We start from the raw sequence: 22,370 nt of genomic DNA on the forward strand, positions 1-22,370 counted from the left end.
GGTCCTACCCTAACTAAGAGCTCTGACTAGAGGCCTATGCAAAAGACAACACGTTTGTAACCAGAATGTAGAGAAGTGACAGCAACTAAAATACTCTGTCTAGCCAAGTGTTCACTAGTACGGTGTGAAGTTTCTTTCTCTATCTCTAAAGCAATTTCCTCCCACCACCAGGTCAGCAAACTACGGCTGGCCACGTTTTTGGAAATAAAGTTGTATCGAGACCCGGCCATGTCCATTCATCTAAGCGCTGTACCTGGCTGCTTTTGTCCTACAACAGCAGAACTGAGTAGCTGCTCAGAAACAGAATGGCCTGCAGAGCCTAAAACATTTACTATTTGGCCAACCCTGCCCTGCCTATCTAAAAGAAACAGGTTTTTATGGATGTAAGGAACTCCTTAAAAACATTTTCAACAGCTTCCCCTTGGAGAAGGACAGGCAGGGAAACTAAAAACCGAAATATGACAGTGCTGCTTTCCATCAGTACATGGCTCCATCCATGAAAGAAAGGGTTCAAAATAAAAATACTCATTTCCACAAAACTCTAAAGAAGGGCTGCCCTCAAAATGCTCAGTTGCCCTAAGGAAAACGCTCTCATTCTCAAGGTGGGCAATTCCAAGGCCGTGAAACTGGGTTCTACTCACAGCCCACCCTTCTAGCCACAAGATCCTGCCAAGATTTTAATCTGTCTGGTTTCAGTGTTTCTCATCTGTAAAATGGGGATAATGATTCTGCCTCACAGGGTCGCAAGGAAGGTTAAACAAACAGAGCCTGACACCTTGCAGGTGATGAATAAATGGTGGCTACTACGGATTGCTATTATTATTCCATTAATGTTCACTTCATAAAACTTTACCATAAATTTCAAATAATCATAAAGAATGTGAACTCAATGCTCACCTGGAAAATGTGCTTCTTAATGCGGGAGTGGGCAAAAGGAAGGGGGGGACTGTCATTAGTAGGCTTTACCACACCCGGAAATGAATCCAACTATTAAGAACCAAGATGGGTCATATAATTCTTTGAAAACCCTACCTACCGTTCCCCTCAGTGCTCCATAAACAGTTCGTGCTTGTGCTTTAGCATTTACTACCCTTTAGGAACCAAAAAAAGTTCACTGTAGTAATGTCAAAAAAGTATCTGATTGAAATCAATTCAATTAGAGGACAGGGCATTTTAAGGACTCAAAATGCATACTGGGCAAAAATCCACCGGGAGTAGGGGGGAGGTATTTTAAATGCCAAATATGTGCATCAAGCCTGATGAGCAAGACCTTACTCACGCTTATAGAGTGTGTGGTGTCCCTCCCCATAAAAGTGCCAATTGGAGGGAAGAGAAGGAAAGGTTAGAAGCAGTCGATTAAGTGCACGATGCCTGTGTCAGCTGGGCAAGCCACGCAGTTTCTGAGTGGGAGCCCCTGCACTGGTAAAATGGGCCAGTGCTCTCTCCCTCCGAGCCACTGGGCCAATGAAATGTGCCCTCTGCGCTCCACGGCCCAGCGAGCGGACGCTCCCTACACTAGGACGGCAGTGACAACAGCAGTGTTTTCTCTTCTGTGAAGAATGGGGATCATCTTCATTACAGAGCCAAAAACAATGACACTGCAACTACCCAAATAATTTTTCTAAAGCGGGAGAGAAAATGTTAAGAGAAAATTTACAAATTATAGTGTGATATATACTATATTTTCAATACACAGATGGCAATCCATCTCAGCCACATATTTTTCTCTCTTTCTTCTCTAACTAGCCAAAGAGACACACGTTTGCAGAGTACCTGCGGCTGAGGTGAAAGCTGAGAAACCTGCAGCTGGGCCTTCCCAGGCACCGGGGCATGGAGCGCTGGCTGTGCCGGCTGAGGAGGAGCAGGGATCTGGCTGGACAGAGGGACAGGGATAGGGACATTTGCTTGCTGCATCTTCACTGGAATTTGGAGCTGTGCCTGAGCCTCTACCATCTGCGGTGGCGGTGAAAATTGCAGCGCAGGCGGGAGGGGTGCAGCGGGGACGCCGGTGGGAGGTGGCCTCCCGGGGAGCTGTGGCGGCGGCGTGTGCAGGCTGGCAGCGTTCTGCACAGGGGGCCCCGTGGAGGAGTCGTACTGCTGCTGACTCTGCCTCTGCCCAGGGAGCTGGACGGCCTGAGGGGTGGGAGGCATTCCCCCTGAAAAATAAGAAAAACCCCAACAATGCTGATTTCGAAGTTCAGAAGCACTCTACCAAGTAAGAAGGAAACACATTTTTAAATCCCAATGCTTTGTCACAGACCCATCACTTAAGAATCAATTCATACACTCAAACAGGAAATAGAACTGGTGGGAAATTAGTATTATACTAGATCTAATGTTATAAATGAGCACACAAAAAAGGAAAGAAAGGCACCTGACTTTTGCAAGTTAGCATCAAGCAAGACAAGTACCAAATAACCAAAGGGCGTCCCCCACGCAGCAGCAGCTAAGGAAACCCAGGAGCAAGACTGCGAGGGGCGTGGGTGTGAGGAGGCGCACAGCGTTGTCTCCAGGGGCTTTCTTCCTACTGCATTAACTGGGACTTGGAGAATCATCCCAATTTCAGAAATTCTACTTTAAATACCCTACCTCGACTGTAAGAGTGTAGTTTAAGATATCTATCGCCTCCCTCTCTGCCAGCTAGAAGAGCTGACTCTAATACTAGGTCTTACCTTGTGCTGTCGGCATTAACTGCTGAAGAGGGACTCCCGTATTCACCCCTGGGTGCTGGAAAACTACCCCTTGATGACCCACTTCAAGTCGAGGTCTCTTAGACTGCTCTAGAATAATTTTCAAAAAAGGTGCAGTTTGATGTAAAAATAAACCACAAAAGTAGTAGAAAAAACATGTGTAAGAGTTTTTCATAATCTTTGAACAGGGAGGCCTTTCCATGCACGAACCAAAATCCAGAAGTCATAAAAGTAAGACTGATAAATATAATTTCTTTTAATTAGAAACTTGCAAGTATTTTTAAAAGCATCATGAAAATGCACAGGACAAGCAACAACCAAAGACACAGCACTGGCAACACACACAACAAACAAAAGACTACGCTGCCAAACGTTCAGAAAGCTCTTACAAATTAATATGGAAAGTACCAATGCCCAGGGAGAAAAAATGGGCAAAGACTTGGAACAGTAAGTTTAGAGGAACAGATCACAAATGGTTAATAAACATGAAAAAATACTGTGCACCCTTACTTAAAGAAATTGAAATAAAAAAAAATCACCCTTCAGAATGATAAAGATTAAAAGATTGATCACACTTAATAAAATGGCAAAAATGAGAGAGGACCAGAAATTGTTGATGGGAGTGAAAACTGGCCCTACCCTCTTGGAGGGCACTTTAGCAATATCAATACTTACTTGCACATACCCTTAGACCTAGCTACTTCTTTTCTACAAAGGTCTCCTTAGATATATTTACAAATGTGTAGAAGGAGACAAGCCTGGATTTTGACCCTGCACTGAGTGAATCGCAAAGAGAAGGCAGGCAGAGCGAGCGGGGTGGACAGGACCTGACTGGCTCAGGAGATACGGAGGCACCAGCATGACGGGACGCCATGCAGGCATCAAAGACAGTAGGCGCGTTGACTCGGAAAGACATCTGAGACAGATATTGTCGAAAACAAAAAACAGTGTGCCGCTAAAGGGATTTGATGTTTTTTTTCTAAATAACAAATGTAACAATGCTTGCATATGCACAGAAAAATGTCTGTAAGAATATACAAAAGGTTGATCTCTATGGCTAGGGACACCAGCCCACAGATGGATTTTGGGGATATGCTTCTAAAGTTTCTGAATCTTTCACATAAAAATGTATTAAGCTTTTATTTGAAGAAAAAAATTCAGTTTGAAAAAAGATGACAACTTCAAAAAGTCAACGATTTTACATTCAATCCTATCATGATGACTAAGACTGGAAATACACGTGGAAAATTCAAAACAGAATGCATCACTCAACTGATGGATAAACCTCTGGCTTCAGCGCATATAAACAGTCACAAAAAGATTCTGTTCAGTTGATAAGCATCAGAAGAAAAATTAACTTTCAAACTAAAAAGAAACTAACCAAAAATAATGTCCTCTACAGTCACTGTTTGGAAACGGGAGTCAGCTGTGCCTTGGCCCAGCGTTAAGAGCAGCCCTTGGCCTGCACTGTGGGACTTACCTGTCGGGGGTAACGGCTGCTGTCTCTTAAGAGGGTCCCCTTCTATACTGCTCCCAGTCCCTGACACCAGCGTCCCTGCCAGGGCTTGCTGCTGAAAAAAAAAGTGAAAAAATGAGACCGTGGACATTCAGTTACATTACAAGAATGACGATAAGCCAAAAGCATCCTAAGTATCCCAAACACTGACCTCATTCCTTTTTAATAAGAGCAGTGTTCTCTGAATCATGTAGAATTTAACATACATATGCAGTGTGTATTTATACATAGTAAATATTTTAAGGTTCTAACTTATCACCTCTGGAGGGGGGAAAAAGGACTGATGAAGGATATGTTATTCTGCTCTTAAATGGAATTTCAAATCAGTGCAAATCCATCAAATCCTTCAGAAACCAACTGGCTTTGCATGTGAAATGACAGCAAAGGGCTGATGTCAGGAAATATCAGTCTTCCTGCTCTGACTATAACTCAGCCCACCGAAAAGCCACATATCCTGGCATATTTTCACATCAAAAGCAAACAAAAACAAAACAATAAAAAGAAAGGCTAAATTATCCTTCCGTGGAAAATGACACTAAAACCCCAATTAATAACAATCCAATGGGAATCTTCAAATGATGCTTCTTTTGCAGCTAATGCTCTAGTTGATGTACGTATCAAGTGTGTGTGTATAGTTATTGGTTATTTAAAATGTTTAAGTAAAAAGCTATTGGCATATTTTTAAAAAGAACAAACTAACCAACTCTTGGTCAGCACAGACTTAACCCGTACGTAATACCTTTTACACTTGTGTGCCATCCTTGCAATGACAGTAAATGCTAAGGATGGTGTTTCTTAACAATTGCTAGGTGATAAATAATTTTTTAAGGACTCACTTACATCTACTACCTCGAAGCATTTAAAATGCAAAAGTTGCAAATGTCTAAACACATGAAAGAATACTGTGCTGCCATTACAAATATGCTACAGAGTATTTACTCACACAGGGAAAGGCTTAAGAGGTATTGAAAGGAAAAAATGAGCTATATGGGGAACACTGGGCAAGCCAGCACTCCCTTTTACATTTAACAAAGATGGGGGGAGAGGGGGGAGGAGGGTGAACAGGGAACAAAGGGAAGGAAGGAAGGAATGATTAAAAGGGCAGACACCCAGGTGTTAACAGCGGTGATCTCTGGGAGCAGAATTACAGGAAACTTATAATTCTCTTTCTGTGAATGTGTACTTTTCTGAATTTTCCAAATGTTCTATAATGAACACATTATTTATGTAATCAAAAGAAAGTTATTTTTTAATTGATAAAAGGGTATGCTTTCAGTTATGGCCAAGGACTTCCTATCCGACCATAAACTCTAGATGAAACATAAGCAATATTAAGAGATGGAGGAAGGGAACCAATACCTGCAAGAAGGGAATGCAATGAGGTGAGATTCCCATTTTCTATGGCATTTAGCATTAGGGCAGGGCCCACTTGGAACAACCAAAACTCACAGAAACACCAGGTCTCAGTGGCTTGAAGAACAGTAGGACAGAGCAGGTGACCTCAGCAACTGGAGAGTAAGGGGAAATCTCCAAAAGGAGCTGGAGATGGGGGAAGGCTCCAAATTCTCTCTATAGTATCTGCCTAAATCTCTGGCTAACTCCTAAGCCATGAACGCATGGGACAGACTGCAAGCAAAGGCCAAAGCAACCAAGCTGAGATTTCAGTCGCCACCTACCAAAGGGGAGACAGTTTGCAATTATAGTTCGATCAAGTTAACCTACTGCTAAAGCAAAACAGTCAATACTCTTCAGAAGAATGTAACAGAATCCAGAATCTCTACAATGTGTTATTTGTGATACACAAAACCCAATTCAAAATGACAAAGAAACAAGAAAACATGACCCACCCTCAAAAAACATCAATGGACAACAACCCTGAGATGACCCAGATATTGGATTTAGCAAAGACTTTAAAGCAGCTTTAATAATTATGCCCAAGGATATACAGAGTAGTGATGGAAACGAGAAAATCTCAACAGGAAAATAGAAACTATAAAAGAAAAGAACCGATTCAGCCATCATTTCAGCAGACTGGGAGCCTCCCTACACAGCCCAGCAGCCCAGAACTGCCCTGGGGGGACGGCACTCACCTGTAACATAGCACAGTCATCCCTCAACAGAGGACCCGGGGTGCACGGCCTGGAAGAGGGGCCCACTTGCAAGTCTCAGGAGCCATACGCCAATACCAAGGACTTGTGGGTCAGTGGCAGAGACAAACTGTGGCAGGACTGAACTGAAGGATTAGACTATTGCAGCAGCTTTAAAACTCCAGGATCACCAGGGAGATTTGATTGTTAGAGCCACCCCCCCTCCCTGACTGCCCAGAAACACGCCCCATATACAGGGCGGGCAACACCAACTACACACGCAAGCTTGGTACACCAACTGGACCCCACAAGACTCACTCCCCCACTCACCACAAAGGCAAGCAGGGGAGAACTGGCTTGTGGAGAACAGGTGGCTTGTGGACGCCAACTGCTGGTTAGTTAGAGAAAGTGTACTCCACGAAGCTGTAGATCTGATAAATTAGAGATAAGGACTTCAATTGGTCTACAAATCCTAAAAGAACCCTATCAAGTTCAGCAAATGCCACGAGGCCAAAAACAACAGAAAATTATAAGGCATACGAAAAAAACCAGACGATATGGATAACCCAAGCCCAAGCACTCAAATCAAAAGACCAGAAGAGACACAGCACCTAGAGCAGCTACTCAAAGAACTAAAGATGAACAATGAGACCATAGTACAGGAGACAAAGAAAATCAAGAAGACCCTAGAAGAGCATAAAGAAGACATTGCAAGACTAAATAAAAAAATGGATGATCTTATGGAAATTAAAGAAATTGTTGACCAAATTAAAAAGATTCTGGACACTCATAGTACAAGACTAGAGGAAGTTGAACAACGAATCAGTGACCTGGAAGATGACAGAATGGAAAATGAAAGCATAAAAGAAAGAATGGGGAAAAAACTTGAAAAAATCGAAATGGACCTCAGGGATATGATAGATAATATGAAACGTCCAAATATAAGACTCATTGGTGTCCCAGAAGGGGAAGAAAAGGGTAAAGGTCTAGGAAGAGTATTCAAAGAAATTGTTGGGGAAAACTTCCCAAATCTTCTAAACAACATAAATACACAAATCATAAATGCTCAGCGAACTCCAAATAGAATAAATCCAAATAAACACACTCCGAGACATATACTGATCACACTGTCAAACACAGAAGAGAAGGAGCAAGTTCTGAAAGCAGCAAGAGAAAAGCAATTCACCACATACAAAGGAAACAGCATAAGACTAAGTAGTGACTACTCAGCAGCCACCATGGAGGCAAGAAGGCAGTGGCACAATATAGTTAAAATTCTGAGTGAGAAAAATTTCCAGCCAAGAATACTTTATCCAGCAAAGCTCTCCTTCAAATTTGAGGGAGAGCTTAAATTTTTCACAGACAAACAAATGCTGAGAGAATTTGCTAACAAGAGACCTGCCCTACTGGAGATACTCAAGGGAGCCCTACAGACAGAGAAACAAAGAAAGGACAGAGAGACTTGGAGAAAGGTTCAGTACTAAAGAGATTCGGTATGGGTACAATAAAGGATATTAATAGACAGAGGGGAAAAATATGACAAACATAAACCAAAGGATAAGATGGCTGATTCAAGAAATGCCTTCACGGTTATAACGTTGAATGTAAATGGATTAAACTCCCCAATTAAAAGATATAGATTCGCAGAATGGATCAAAAAAAATGAACCATCAATATGTTGCATACAAGAGACTCATCTTAGACACAGGGACACAAAGAAACTGAAAGTGAAAGGATGGAAAAAAATATTTCATGCAAGCTACAGCCAAAAGAAAGCAGGTGTAGCAATATTAATCTCAGATAAAATAGACTTCAAATGCAGGGATGTTTTGAGAGACAAAGAAGGCCACTACATACTAATAAAAGGGGCAATTCAGCAAGAAGAAATAACAATCTTAAATATCTATGCACCCAATCAAGGTGCCACAAAATACATGAGAGAAACACTGGCAAAACTAAAGGAAGCAATTGATGTTTCCACAATAATTGTGGGAGACTTCAACACATCACTCTCTCCTATAGATAGATCAACCAGACAGAAGACCAATAAGGAAATTGAAAACCTAAACAATCTGATAAATGAATTAGATTTAACAGACATATACAGGACATTACATCCCAAATCACCAGGATACACATACTTTTCTAGTGCTCATGGAACTTTCTCCAGAATAGATCATATGCTGGGACATAAAACAAGCCTCAATAAATTTAAAAAGATTGAAATTATTCAAAGCACATTCTCTGACCACAATGGAATACAATTAGAAGTTAATAACCATCAGAGACTTAGAAAATTCACAAATACCTGGAGGTTAAACAACACACTCCTAAACAATCAGTGGGTTAAAGAAGAAATAGCAAGAGAAATTGCTAAATATATAGAGACGAATGAAAATGAGAACACAACATACCAAAACCTATGGGATGCAGCAAAAGCAGTGCTAAGGGGAAAATTTATAGCACTGAACGCATATATTAAAAAGGAAGAAAGAGCCAAAATCAAAGAACTAATGGATCAACTGAAGAAGCTAGAAAATGAACAGCAAACCAATCCTAAACCAAGTACAAGAAAAGAAATAACAAGGATTAAAGCAGAAATAAATGACATAGAGAACAAAAAAACAATAGAGAGGATAAATATCACCAAAAGTTGGTTCTTTGAGAAGATCAACAAGATTGACAAGCCCCTAGCTAGACTGACAAAATCAAAAAGAGAGAAGACCCATATAAACAAAATAATAAATGAAAAAGGTGACATAACTGCAGATCCTGAAGAAATTAAAAAAATTATAAGAGGATACTATGAACAACTGTATGGCAACAAACTGGATAATGTAGAGGAAATGGACAATTTCCTGGAAACATATGAACAACCTAGACTGACCAGAGAAGAAATAGAAGACCTCAACCAACCCATCACAAGCAAAGAGATCCAATCAGTCATCAAAAATCTTCCCACAAATAAATGCCCAGGGCCAGATGGCTTCACAGGGGAATTCTACCAAACTTTTCCAGAAAGAACTGACACCAATCTTACTCAAACTCTTTCAAAACATTGAAGAAAATGGAACACTACCTAACTCATTTTATGAAGGCTAACATCAATCTAATACCAAAACCAGGCAAAGATGTTACAAAAAAGGAAAACTACCGGCCAATCTCCCTAATGAATATAGATGCAAAAATCCTCAACAAAATACTTGCAAATCGAATCCAAAGACACATTAAAAAAATCATACACCATGACCAAGTGGGGTTCATTCCAGGCATGCAAGGATGGTTCAACATAAGAAAATCAATCAATGTATTACAACACATTAACAAGTCAAAAGGGAAAAATCAATTGATCATCTCAATAGATGCTGAAAAAGCATTTGACAAAATCCAACATCCCTTTTTGATAAAAACACTTCAAAAGGTAGGAATTGAAGGAAACTTCCTCAACATGATAAAGAGCATATATGAAAAACCCACAGCCAGCATAGTACTCAATGGTGAGAGACTGAAAGCCTTCCCTCTAAGATCAGGAACAAGACAAGGATGCCCACTGTCACCACTGTTATTCAACATTGTGCTGGAAGTGCTAGCCAGGGCAATCCGGCAAGACAAAGAAATAAAAGGCATCCAAATTGGAAAAGAAGAAGTAAAACTGTCATTGTTTGCAGATGATATGATCTTATATCTAGAAAACCCTGAGAAATCGACGATACAGCTACTAGAGCTAATAAACAAATTTAGCAAAGTAGCGGGATACAAGGTTAATGCACGTAAGTCAGTAATGTTTCTATATGCTAGAAATGAACAAACTGAAGAGACACTCAAGAAAAAGATACCATTTTCAATAGCAACTAAAAAAATCAAGTACCTAGGAATAAACTTAACCAAAGATGTAAAAGACCTATACAAAGAAAACTACATAACTCTACTAAAAGAAATAGAAGGGGACCTTAAAAGATGGAAAAATATTCCATGTTCATGGATAGGAAGACTAAATGTCATTAAGATGTTAATTCTACCCAAACTCATCTACAGATTCAATGTAATCCCAATCAAAATTCCAACAACCTACTTTGCAGACTTGGAAAAGCTAGTTATCAAATTTATTTGGAAAGGGAAGATGCCTCGAATTGCTAAAAACACTCTAAAAAAGAAAAACGAAGTGGGAGGACTTACACTCCCTGACTTTGAAGCTTATTATAAAGCCACAGTTGCCAAAACAGCATGGTACTGGCACAAAGATAGACATATAGATCAATGGAATCGAATTGAGAATTCGGAGATAGACCCTCAGATCTATGGCCGACTGATCTTTGATAAGGCCCCCAAAGTCACTGAACTGAGCCATAATGGTCTTTTCAACAAATGGGGCTGGGAGAGTTGGATATCCATATCCAAAAGAATGAAAGAGGACCCCTACCTCACCCCCTACACAAAAATTAACTCAAAATGGACCAAAGATCTCAATATAAAAGAAAGTACCATAAAACTCCTAGAAGATAATGTAGGAAAACATCTTCAAGACCTTGTATTAGGCGGCCACTTCCTAGACTTTACACCCAAAGCACAAGCAACAAAAGAGAAAATAGATAAATGGGAACTCCTCAAGCTTAGAAGTTTCTGCACCTCAAAGGAATTTCTCAAAAAGGTAAAGAGGCAGCCAACTCAATGGGAAAAAATTTTTGGAAACCATGTATCTGACAAAAGACTGATATCTTGCATATATAAAGAAATCCTACAACTCAATGACAGTAGTACAGTCGGCCCAATTATAAAATGGGCAAAAGATATGAAAAGACAGTTCTCTGAAGAGGAAATACAAATGGCCAAGAAACACATGAAAAAATGTTCAGCTTCACTAGCTATTAGAGAGATGCAAATTAAGACCACAATGAGATACCATCTAACACCGGTTAGAATGGCTGCCATTAAACAAACAGGAAACTACAAATGCTGGAGGGGATGTGGAGAAATTGGAACTCTTATTCACTGTTGGTGGGACTGTATAATGGTTGAGCCACTCTGGAAGTCAGTCTGGCAGTTCCTTAGAAAACTAGATATAGAGTTACCATTCGATCCAGCGATTGCACTTCTCGGTATATACCCGGAAGATCGGAAAGCAGTGACACGAACAGATATCTGCACGCCAATGTTCATAGCAGCATTATTCACAATTGCCAAGAGATGGAAATAACCCAAATGTCCTTCAACAGATGAGTGTATAAATAAAATGTGGTATATACACACGATGGAATACTACGCGGCAGTAAGAAGGAACGATCTCATGAAACATATGACAACATGGATGAACCTTGAAGACATAATGCTGAGCGAAATAAGCCAGGCACAGAAAGAGAAATATTATATGCTACCACTAATGTGAACTTTGAAAAATGTAAAACAAATGGCTTATAATGTAGAATGTAGGGGAACTAGCAATAGAGAGCAATTAAGGAAGGGGGAACAATAATCCAAGAAGAACAGATAAGCTATTTAACGTTCTGGGGATGCCCAGGAACGACTATGGTCTGTTAATTTCTGATGGATATAGTAGGAGCAAGTTCACAGAAATGTTGCTATATTAGGTAACTTTCTTGGGGTAAAGTAGGAACATGTTGGAAGTTAAGCAGTTATCTTAGGTTAGTTGTCTTTTTCTTACTCCCTTGTTATGGTCTCTTTAAAATGTTCTTTTATTGTATGTTTGTTTTCTTTTTAACTTTTTTTTTCATACAGTTGATTTAAAAAAGAAGGGAAAGTTAAAAAAAAAAAAAGAAAAACAAGGAAAAAAAAAAAGAAAGAAAAGAACCAACTGGAGACTCTAGAACTGAATAACACAACTTCTGAAATAAAAAATTCTTTGGATAGTATAAACAGCAAATTGGAGATGCAGAAGAGTCAGTGAACTTGGAAAAGAACCGTTAGTGAACTTAACTCCAAGGCTTGCTCTGAAGCAACAGTTATCAGGACAGTGTGGTGTCAACTTAAGGACCGACCAACAGCTCAAAGGAGCCGAACGGAGAGCCCAGAAAGAGGCCTGCACTCACACAATAATCTGATTTTCAACAAAGGCTCCAATAGGGAATAGAAAGCCTTTTCAACAAATGGTGCAGGAAACTGGATACCATGTGAAAAAAAACTGAGAAACTGGACTTCATTAAGATAACCTTCTGCTCATCAAAGGACACTGACAGAGAAGGCCAAACTTTTTATTAACTTCCTGATTCTGGCTGACACTTGTGCTGTTTTCGCAAAGGACTCAGGACACACACCTCACAATTATAATTGAGTCCCCTGATCTAGCTTCATCTGCTCTATGGAGTGCACAGAAACTTCTCCAAGTGGCTTGTCAATGGCTGACAATTATTCCCAGTTTTCAGAACAGTTCTTAGTTTTATCGTATACCGTCTTCATGAGTATTTTATTGGGAAAGATCTGTTGTCTTTAAAAGACAAACTTGATTTTAATTAAAATCCAATTTTAGAACTCTTGAGAAAAAAATTCTCACAGAAAAACAACATACTCTTTGATGAGAATTTAATTCTGAGTGTCCATTTTAAGAGAGATTATGACAAAACAGATTTTATCCACAGAAGACAAAGTAATGTACTAGAAGTCTAGAAACAACACCAAGAAAAGGAAGAGCTGAAAGAAACAGAGACACGAAGCACACAGAAAAGACAACTTAGGATGTTTGCAACATACAAGAGGAATAGACATATATGTTATTTTGGAGGAGAGAATTAAGACCAGTAGTAGTTGGCAGCTACTAAGGAGGCAAATTTCTGCCCAGTTTACATACACATGCAAATAAATGAATAAATGAATAAATGTTAACATAACCGGAACTGATCAACAATGAAAATGCACTGTGTAAGACCAGGAAGGTGTAAGGTGCTGTGGCCGAAAGGACAGAAGGGTCAGGAGGAGCAAGATGACTGCCTCTCCAAGGACCGAGAGACGACTGGCTTCCACAACAGGACTCCGGACCAGACGACCTAAGGCCTCTTTTAATCCAAGATTACACAAGAAATCTCCCAACGTGAACTCGGGTAAAGATAACTGAAAGGAGGCCTAAAAATAAAAACAGAAAAACCTTTCATGCTTTCTTTTTAAACGTATCTATATTAAAACAAGTTGAGATATACCACTTCATCCCTATAAACTTTTAACTATACACATAAAAATATGAACAAATATGTAAGATAATATGAAAAACAATAATAGTTGGGCTAGCGTTAGAGATTTATAAATATTCATCAGAATCACTGAAAAATAATCTGCAATTAGAATGGCTTGTTAAGATCTAAATAGCTGTAATATTACCAGTATTATTTTGTACACAATAATCGTACTCAATAATACCACTTCAAAATCTTTTGGAAGGAGAGAAGAAGTAATATACATACAACACTGAGAACACCAGATTTATTTCTTGAGTTTAATTAGCATTAGATTAGTTTATTAAAATAATTCTACACTTGGTTGCAAATAACCAAACTCATCCTGAGAATATGTCTTCAGACCTTTTAAGAGTGCTTAACGGCCCTGTCAAGGTTCTAACAAGACCAGGGACACTTACTATTTCTAGCGGCACTTTTGGCTAAAAACACAACGGCAAATACGTACCAAGCATCATAAAGATACTATACTCTCTTTTTTTTTTTTCATTTTTATTGAGATTGTTCAGATACCATACAATTATCCAAAGATCCAAAGTGTACAATCACTTGCCCCTGGGTACCCTCATACAGCTGTGCATCCATCACACTTAATTTTTGTTCAATTTTTAGAAACTTTTCATTACTCCAGACAAGAAATAAAGTGAAAGATGAAAAAAGAAAAAAAGAAAAGGAAACTCTAAACTTCCCCTATCCCTAACCAACCCCCCTCAATTGTTGACTCCTAGTATTGATATAGTACGTTTGTTACTGTTTATGAAAAAAATGTTGAAATAGTACTAACTGTAGTATATAGTTTGTAATAGGTATATAGTTCTTCCCTATATGCCCCTCTATTATTAACTTCTAATTGTATTGTCATACATTTGTTCTGGTTCATGAAGTGATTTCTAGTATTTGTACAGTTGATCATGGACATTGCCCACCATAGGATTCAGTTTTATACATTTCCATCTTTTGACCTTCAACTTTCCTTCTGGTGACATATATGACTCTGAGCTTCCCCTTTCCACCTCATTCACACACCATTCGGCACTGTTAGTTATCCTCACATCTTGCTACCAACACCCCTGTTCATTTCCAAACATTTAAGTTCATCCTAATTGAACATTCTGCTCATACTAAGCAAGAGCATCTACATTTCTTCCACAAGGCAGGAGGGAGAGTCAAAGAAGGTAGAGAGGCAAAAGAAAGAGGAAACAAAACAATGACAGCTAGGAAGCAGCAAAAGGAAAAATAACCTTAAATCAAAGTAGAATAAAGAATCAGACAATACCACCAATGTCAAGTGTCTAACATGCCTCCCCTAGCCCCCCCTCTTATCTGCATTCACCTTGGTATATCACCTTTGTTACATTAAAGGAAGCATAATACAATGATTCTATTAGTTACAGTCTCTAGTTTATGCTGATTGCATCCCTCCCCCAATGCCTCCCCATTTTTAACACCTTGCAAGGTTGACATTTGCTAGCTCTCCCTTGTAAAAGAACATATTTGTACATTTTATCACAATTGTTGAATACTCTATATTTCACCAAGTTACACAGTCCCACTCGTTATCTTTCCTCCTTTCTTGTGGTGTCTCACATGCTCCCCATCTTCCTCTCTCAACCGTATTCATAGTTACCTTTGTTCAGTGTACTTACATTGCTGTGCTACCATCTCCCAAAACTGTGTTCCAAACCACACACTCCTGTCTTCTATCACCCTGTAGTGCTCCCTTTAGTATTTCCCGTAGGGCAGGTGTCTTGTTCACAAAGTCTCTCATTGTCTGTCTGTCAGAAAATATTTTGAGCTCTCCCTCATATTTGAAGGACAGCTTTGCTGGATACAGGATTCTTGGTTGGTGGTTTTTCTCTTTCAGTATCTTAAATATATCACACCACTTCCTTCTTGCCTCCATGGTTTCTGCTGAGAGATCCGCACATAGTCTTATTAAGCCTCCTTTGTATGTAATGGATTGCTTTTCTCTTGCTGCTTTCAGGATTCTCTCTTTGTCTTTGACATTTGATAATCTGATTATTAAGTGTCTTGGCGTAGGCCTATTCATATCTCTTCTGTTTGGAGTACGCTGCGCTTCTTGGATCTGTAATTTTATGTCTTTCATAAGAGATGGGAAATTTTCATTAATTGTTTCCTCTATTATTGCTTCTGCCCCTTTTCCCTTCTCTTCTCCTTCTGGGACACCAATGATACGTACATTATTGTACTTTGTTTCATCCTTGAGTTCCCAGAGACGTTGCTCATATTTTTTCATTCTTTTCTCCATCTGCTCCTTTGCGTGCAGGCTTTCAGGTGTTTTGTTCTCCCGTTCCTGAATGTTTTCTTCTGCCTCTTGAGATCTGCTGTTGTATGTTTCCATTGTGTCTTTCATCTCTTGTGTTGTGCCTTTCATTTCCATAGATTCTACTAGTAGGTTTTTTGAACTTTTGATTTCTGCCGTATACATGTCCAGTGCTTCCTTTACAGCCTCTATCTCTTTTGCAATATCTTCTCTAAACTTTTTGAATTGATTTAGCATTAGTTGTTTAAATTCCTGTATCTCAGTTGAAGTGTACGTTTGTTCCTTTGACTGGGCCATAACTTTGTTTTTCTTAGTGTAGGTTGTAATTTTCTGTTGTCTAGGCATGGTTTCCTTGGTTATTCAAATCAGGTTTTCCCAGACCAGAACAGGCTCAGGTCCCAGAGGGAAGAAATATTCAGTATCTGGTTTCCCTGCAGTGTGTCTTAGAAAATTGCTCCACCCTTTGATGCCTCGGGTCACTGTGCTTTTCTGCCCAGCAGGTGATGCCTGTTAGCCTATAATTCTTGACTGGTGTGAGGAGGTATGGCCGTGTTCCCCCAGGCTCTGGGGTCTGGTTCTGAATACAAAGGGCCCCACCCCTTTCCTCCTAGAGAAGACAGACCCCTCAGGTGGAGGTCATTAGCATTTCAGTGGTCTCGCTCTCTGCTTGTGTTGTCTCCACCCTTCCCAGAGTCACAGCCCTGGAAACTGAAAATGACTGGGGCTTTCTCCACTGAGCCAAAAAAGAAACATAGTCCCCTTCAGACCCAGTCCAAGGCGACCCTCCGGCTCTCCCAGGTCAGTCGTCACCCAAAGCCTCTGTCTGTTTTTTGGGGCTGCGTACCTGTAGTGAGCAGTTCACACTCGCTACTTAAAACCCCAGCTGGAGCTCAGCTAAGCTATAATCGCTTGCTGGAAGAGAGCTTCTCTGTGGCACCACGCGGCTCTGCAGCTCGGGCTATGGGGTCTCCCGACCTGGTTCCGCAGGTTTTACTTACGGATTTTATGCTGTGTTCTCGGGCATTCCTCCCAATTCAGGTTGGTGTATGATGAATGGATGGTCTCATTTGTCCCCCCGCAGTTATTCTGGATTATTTACTAGTTGTTTCTGGTTTTTTGTAGTTGTTCCAGGGGGACTACTTAGCTTCCACTCCTCTCTATGCCGCCATCTTGCCCAAGTCCTAGATACTGTAGTCTCTTGATTCACTAATGCCACTTCTAAGATTTTTTTTTGTCCCCTAAATAGAAGAGATATAACCTAAAAGTCCAACATTAGAAAAATGGTTTATTGGACTGAAAAAAATTTTTCCTCAAAACAATGAAGAATTAGCAGCTGTTAAAATAATAAATATCAAAAGTAAATAAAACATAAGAGTATTTGTTGAATGAAATAAAAAAAAGCAACATACATGTTGCAACTGATATGCATGTAACATAATATAAAAAGTTGTGTTGGAGTGATGGGATTATAGATAATTATTCATTTTCTGTAACACAAAAATCACTGAAATACCCTCTACTTAGGTTGGTTCTTTATATAAGTACATACATACATGGAAAATTGGGTGGGGGGCTAATGAGAACTCTGTACTTTCTGTGTCACACCAACATCATGCAGATGCACTAATAATAATTGATTCATTAATTAAACTTTTGGAAGTAAACAGAAATTAATACAAATGTAATACAGAGAATTCTGAATGTATTTCTAGCGTTTCATTAGCAATAGATTGGTTGGTGTAAAAATTCTACAATGGAATGTAAATAATAAGACTCATACTGAGATTTTTTTCCCCAAAGAAAAGAAAGGATATTTATTCATTTCAACATTGTTTTGACAGATGTTCCATTTTTCTATTTCCTTAGGTATTCAATGAATGAAAGCTTGGTATTTGCCTCAAAGAAGTACAACTCAGAATAGAGACTCCTTGGTTTTTCTGCTTTTATTCTTTTAAATAAGTTTTATTATAAAATATAACACATACAAAAAAGATTGCAAAACATACATATGTGATAAAAAGTATAGTAAAATTCATTGTAGAATCTAAATAGTGGGCATATGGGTTTACCTGACAATGTATTCAACTGTTCTGATGTCTGAACTTTTTAAAATAAAATGTTGAAAAGAAATGGAAAAACGTCTACGCACGCTCTGTTACACACAGTGAAGGACCCACCCATGTGCCCATTGTGCAGCTTAGGAAATGAAATGCCATCCATGCATTAAAAGCAACCCCTTCCCCACTTCCACAAATGGAAAGGCGTCCCTCAAACAGGCTGGTCCCAGGAACATGACCTGACTGGAAACAGGACCTTTAAAGACGTGGTGAGTTAAGATGAGACAAAAGGGACCAGGGTGGGGCCTAATCCAATACGTACGAGGAGAAGAAACTTGTCAGCAGGGAAAGAGAGGAGACAGCTACAGGAGAGAGGCAGAGACAGAGTCACGCCATGGCCTGCACGTGAGCCACCACCAGAACCCCGCTAACTGTTTGGTTCAGCTTCTGGCCTCCACAACTGTCAGACAATAAAGTCGTGTTCTTTTACGCCATCCCATTGTGGAACTTTATTACAGCAGCCCTGGCAAATGAAGACACACACCAAGGTCATCAGTCTTTGAAGTCTGTTAAATATCTCCCTGTTTGTCTTCATAGCGTTGTCACCTATAGATTTAGCTCTAAGTAAGCTGTGCTTACTACTGAACTTTACATAAAGAGAACTCAACTATTTGCATTCTGTGCCTCACTTCCTTTGTTCAACATTATGTTACTGCAATTCATCCATGTTGATGCATGTTGTTGAGATGGCTCGTTCATTCTCACTACTGGTTAGTATGCCTCTGTACAGATTCACAAAATCCACCTGTCCATCCTGCAGCCACTGGACACTTCGGTTCTTTCCAGTCTGGAGCCACTGCTACCAATGCCGCCAGGAGCACAGTTATGTGTGTTGTGGCACACAAATACTAGAGCATCTTCAGAATATATTGCTGAGTCATAGGCATGCATGTGTGCACCTTTTCCAGATAAAGCAAAATGCTTCCAAATGGTTAGATCAAGTTACACTCCCACCAAAAACAGAAGACAATTCCCATTGGTCCATCAACAGATTCCATCCAATTTCCTTTCCGACAATCTGGTGAGTGTGATAACTCAGAGTGGTTTCCTCTGCACCACTGTGAGACAGAGCATCTTTTCCATATGCTTAAGGTACTCCTTGCCTTCTGTTGTCCCACAACTACCAGAAGTTCTGTTCTTGTGCAAATATTGATCAAAGTGGCCTACAAATGCACTACTGTGTTACATTCCTCCAAAGCATTAACAGGAGAGAAGTCCCACTAATAAGTTTGCAGACAATCTGCAATTTATCTTCAAATTGTATCAAAATCATTACAACAAGCACCTAAATATTGGTTTCAAATTATTACCCCCCACTAAATGGAGCCTGGACCTCTTGCAGAAATGGCTAATTCCAGGGTTGGATCAAGAAATATACAAGATGAACATTTTGTGCCAGAAAGCAGAGAAGTAATAAAATGGTTAAAATGACAAGTTTCATGTTATATATGTTACCACAATTAAAAAAAAAAGGGAAGGCAGGAAGAACTCAGAAAGTGGCAGGGATATGTCATGAGTATACCAGAGCCAGCTTGAAGGACTCCTCCTGGCCAAATTACAGATAGTTTTAGCACATAATAAAGACAGACTGGCAAGGCAGGGAGGGCACAGCAGTTGACTGGCAAGAAGCAAAAGAAACTCTTCCGGATGATGGAAATGTATGGCTTGATAGGTATGGGGGTTACATGAGTCTATGCCTTTGTCAAAACTCAGATAACTATAATATTTCAGGTCTATTTCCCTGTATGTAAATCATATCTCAATTTAATGTACTTCATCAATTAACAGACTAAAGAAGAAAATTCACATGATCATCTCAAAAGATACAGAAATAGCTCGACAAAATTCAACATCCATTTATGATAAATGTTTTCAACAAACTAGGAATAGAAGGAAACTCCCTTAATCTGACAAAGGACATCTATAAAACCTATGGCTAACATCATAGTCCCCCCAGGACCAGGAACAAGGCAAGGATGTCTGGCCCCAGCATTCCTGTTCAACACCATAGTGCAAGTCCTTGCCAGATCAATAAGGCAAGACAAAGAAATGAGACACACAGATCAGAAAGGAAAAACAAATCCTGCTCTATTAGCAGACAACTTGATGTCTGTATAGAAAATCTCATAGGAACTAAAAAAAGCTCCCAAAACTAATGAAAACTCATTAGTTTTAGGAGTTAATGATTTTTAGGAGCTAATAAAAATTTACTCAAAATAGATCATAGATCTAAATGTAAAAAATGAAACTATAAACCTCTAGAAGAAAACATAAAGAGGAAATCTCTGTGACCTTGAATTAAGCAAAGGTTAGGACATGAAATCAAAACACAAATCCATAAAAGAAAAAAAATGATAAAGTGGACTTCATCAATATTATTTTAAAACTTTTGCTCTGAGAGATAGTGTTAAAAGATTAAGAAGCCACATCCTAGGAGAAAATATTTGAAAACCACATATCTGACAAAGGACTTGTATCCAGATTATGTAAATAAGTCTCAAAATGCAACAAGGAAACAAACAACTAATGAAAATATGGGCAAAAGACATGAACAGATCCTGCACCGAAGAAGATATACAAATGGAAAATAAGCACATGAAAAGATGCTCAACATCATTAGTCTTTATGAATATACAAATTAAAACCACTGCACACCTACTAGTATGGCTAAAAAATTGACAATACCAAGTACCCAGCAGGATGTGAAGCCTACTGGAATTCTCATATAGTCACTCTGGGAAAGTCTGGCAGTTTCTTACAAAGTTAAACATATATGTATCATACAACCCAGCAATCTGATTCCTAAGTATTTGAACAAATGAAATGAATACCTATATTCATGAAAAAAAAAAAAAAAAAGGAAAAAGAAACCCTGTATGGGAACATTTATAGCAGCTTTATTTATAATTGACAAAAGCTGGAACAACCCTGTGGTGGCTTGAAGTTGTACGTATCACTGAAAAACATGTTCTTAAATCTAATCCATTCGTGTGGGTGTGAACCCTCCTAAGTAGGATCAGTTAAGGCGTTACACACCTCATTCACATGGGTCTTAATCCTGTTACTGGAATCCTTTATAAACGGAATGAGTACAGAGAGAAAGACAGAAAAGCCAGGGAAGCAAGAAGCTGAAATCAATGAAACCCAGAAGAGAAGAGAGACAGCAGGAGATGCCGCCACTTTGCCTTGCCCTGTGGCAGAGGAGCCAAGAGTCACCAGCAGCCAGTCTTTGGGAAGAAAGCATTGCTTTGATGATGTCTTGATCTGGACATTCTCTAGGCCTCAGACCGTAAGCTAATAAATTCCCATTGTTTAAACCAACCCATTTCACAGTATCTGCTTTAAGCAGCCTAGGAAACTAAAACAAACTTAAATGTCCTTCAAAGTATGAATGGTTAAATAAAATGATCCACCCATACCTTGGAATACTCCTCAGCAATCAAGAGGAACAAACTATCGATGCATGCAACAACATGAATGAACCTCATGCACTTTGTGAAGTCAAAGAAGTCAAACTGAAAAGGCTATATCATGTATGATTCCATTTAAGTGACATTTTGGAAAAAGGCAAAATCATTGAGATGAAAATCAAAATTAAAGGTAGGGGATGGTTTGATTACAAAGAGGAAGCATGAGGAAATTTTCTAGGGGGATGATGAAACGGTTGTGTTGGTAGTTACACAACTCTATTCATTTGTCAAAACTCATAGAACCGTAGACCCAAAAGAGTGAATTTCACTGAGTATAAATTAAATAAACTTAAACAAAAATAAATCCCAAAACTGATGTTTTCTATAACCCACTGATTAAAATAAGAATTCAAATACAAATGAAGACATAAATGGAGACAAAAGAAAGTTCTTCATTATAGTAAACGCCAACAAATAAAAGTGGAATAATGAGGTTAGAAAATACATTTTGCAATGTTTAAAGTAACAATAGATCCACAGAAAAACTCTACAGATGCCAAAATTAGAGGAAGAAAGTTTAATGAGGTACAGTATATTTACAGTCTCAAAGAATCGCCTCAAAATTACTTACCATCTACAAAAGGAAAAATCACTATGATACAGTGGGAAAGCCTGGTGAACACTTTAACCACTGGTCAAATTTCACATCAGTAGGGAGGGGACAAACGGACATCACAGCCTCCACTGCAATGGATACATCACCATTTCCAGGGTAGTCTCAAAAAAAACAAGACCCAAATCTGACATGAGGAAAACGAGACAACACATGTAGAAGGAGGTGCTACAAAATAACTGCTCTACACTTCAAAAACATCACAAAAGACTGATTAAAGGCCAAACAGGCAAGACAACTATGCACAAGGGGTGATCCTAGACAGGGGAAACAAGAGCCAGGAAGAACATCACTGGGACAACAGACAGAACTTGCATATATGCTGGGGGCAGATAGCAGTCGTGTATTACCGTAAGCTTTCCTGATTCTGATCATCCTTCCGTGGTTAGGTGAAAGAGTGTCCTTCCCTAACAGG

General features: G+C 39.3%; 1 protein-coding gene across 16 annotated transcripts in view; it reads right to left on the bottom strand.

Annotated features, from left to right (window-relative positions):
- The window catches only part of LOC119519642 (E1A-binding protein p400-like), a 163,289-nt gene that overhangs the window by 103,099 nt on the left and 37,820 nt on the right, over positions 1 to 22,370 (bottom strand). For 9 of the 16 annotated variants that reach the window (XM_037817413.1, XM_037817405.1, XM_037817408.1 and 6 more), the window contains 3 exons: positions 4,171 to 4,261; positions 2,673 to 2,780; positions 1,774 to 2,156 (listed from right to left, as the gene is read on the bottom strand). In XM_037817413.1, the coding sequence (XP_037673341.1) occupies positions 1,774 to 2,156; positions 2,673 to 2,780; positions 4,171 to 4,261 (582 nt within the window). The remainder of the gene's footprint in view (positions 1 to 1,773; positions 2,157 to 2,672; positions 2,781 to 4,170; positions 4,262 to 22,370) is intronic. The other 7 variants (XM_037817407.1, XM_037817406.1, XM_037817400.1 and 4 more) reach the window with 3 other exon arrangements.

This window comes from Choloepus didactylus, chromosome 23, assembly GCF_015220235.1.
Source record: "Choloepus didactylus isolate mChoDid1 chromosome 23, mChoDid1.pri, whole genome shotgun sequence".
In the NCBI taxonomy this organism is placed as follows: domain Eukaryota; kingdom Metazoa; phylum Chordata; class Mammalia; order Pilosa; family Megalonychidae; genus Choloepus; species Choloepus didactylus.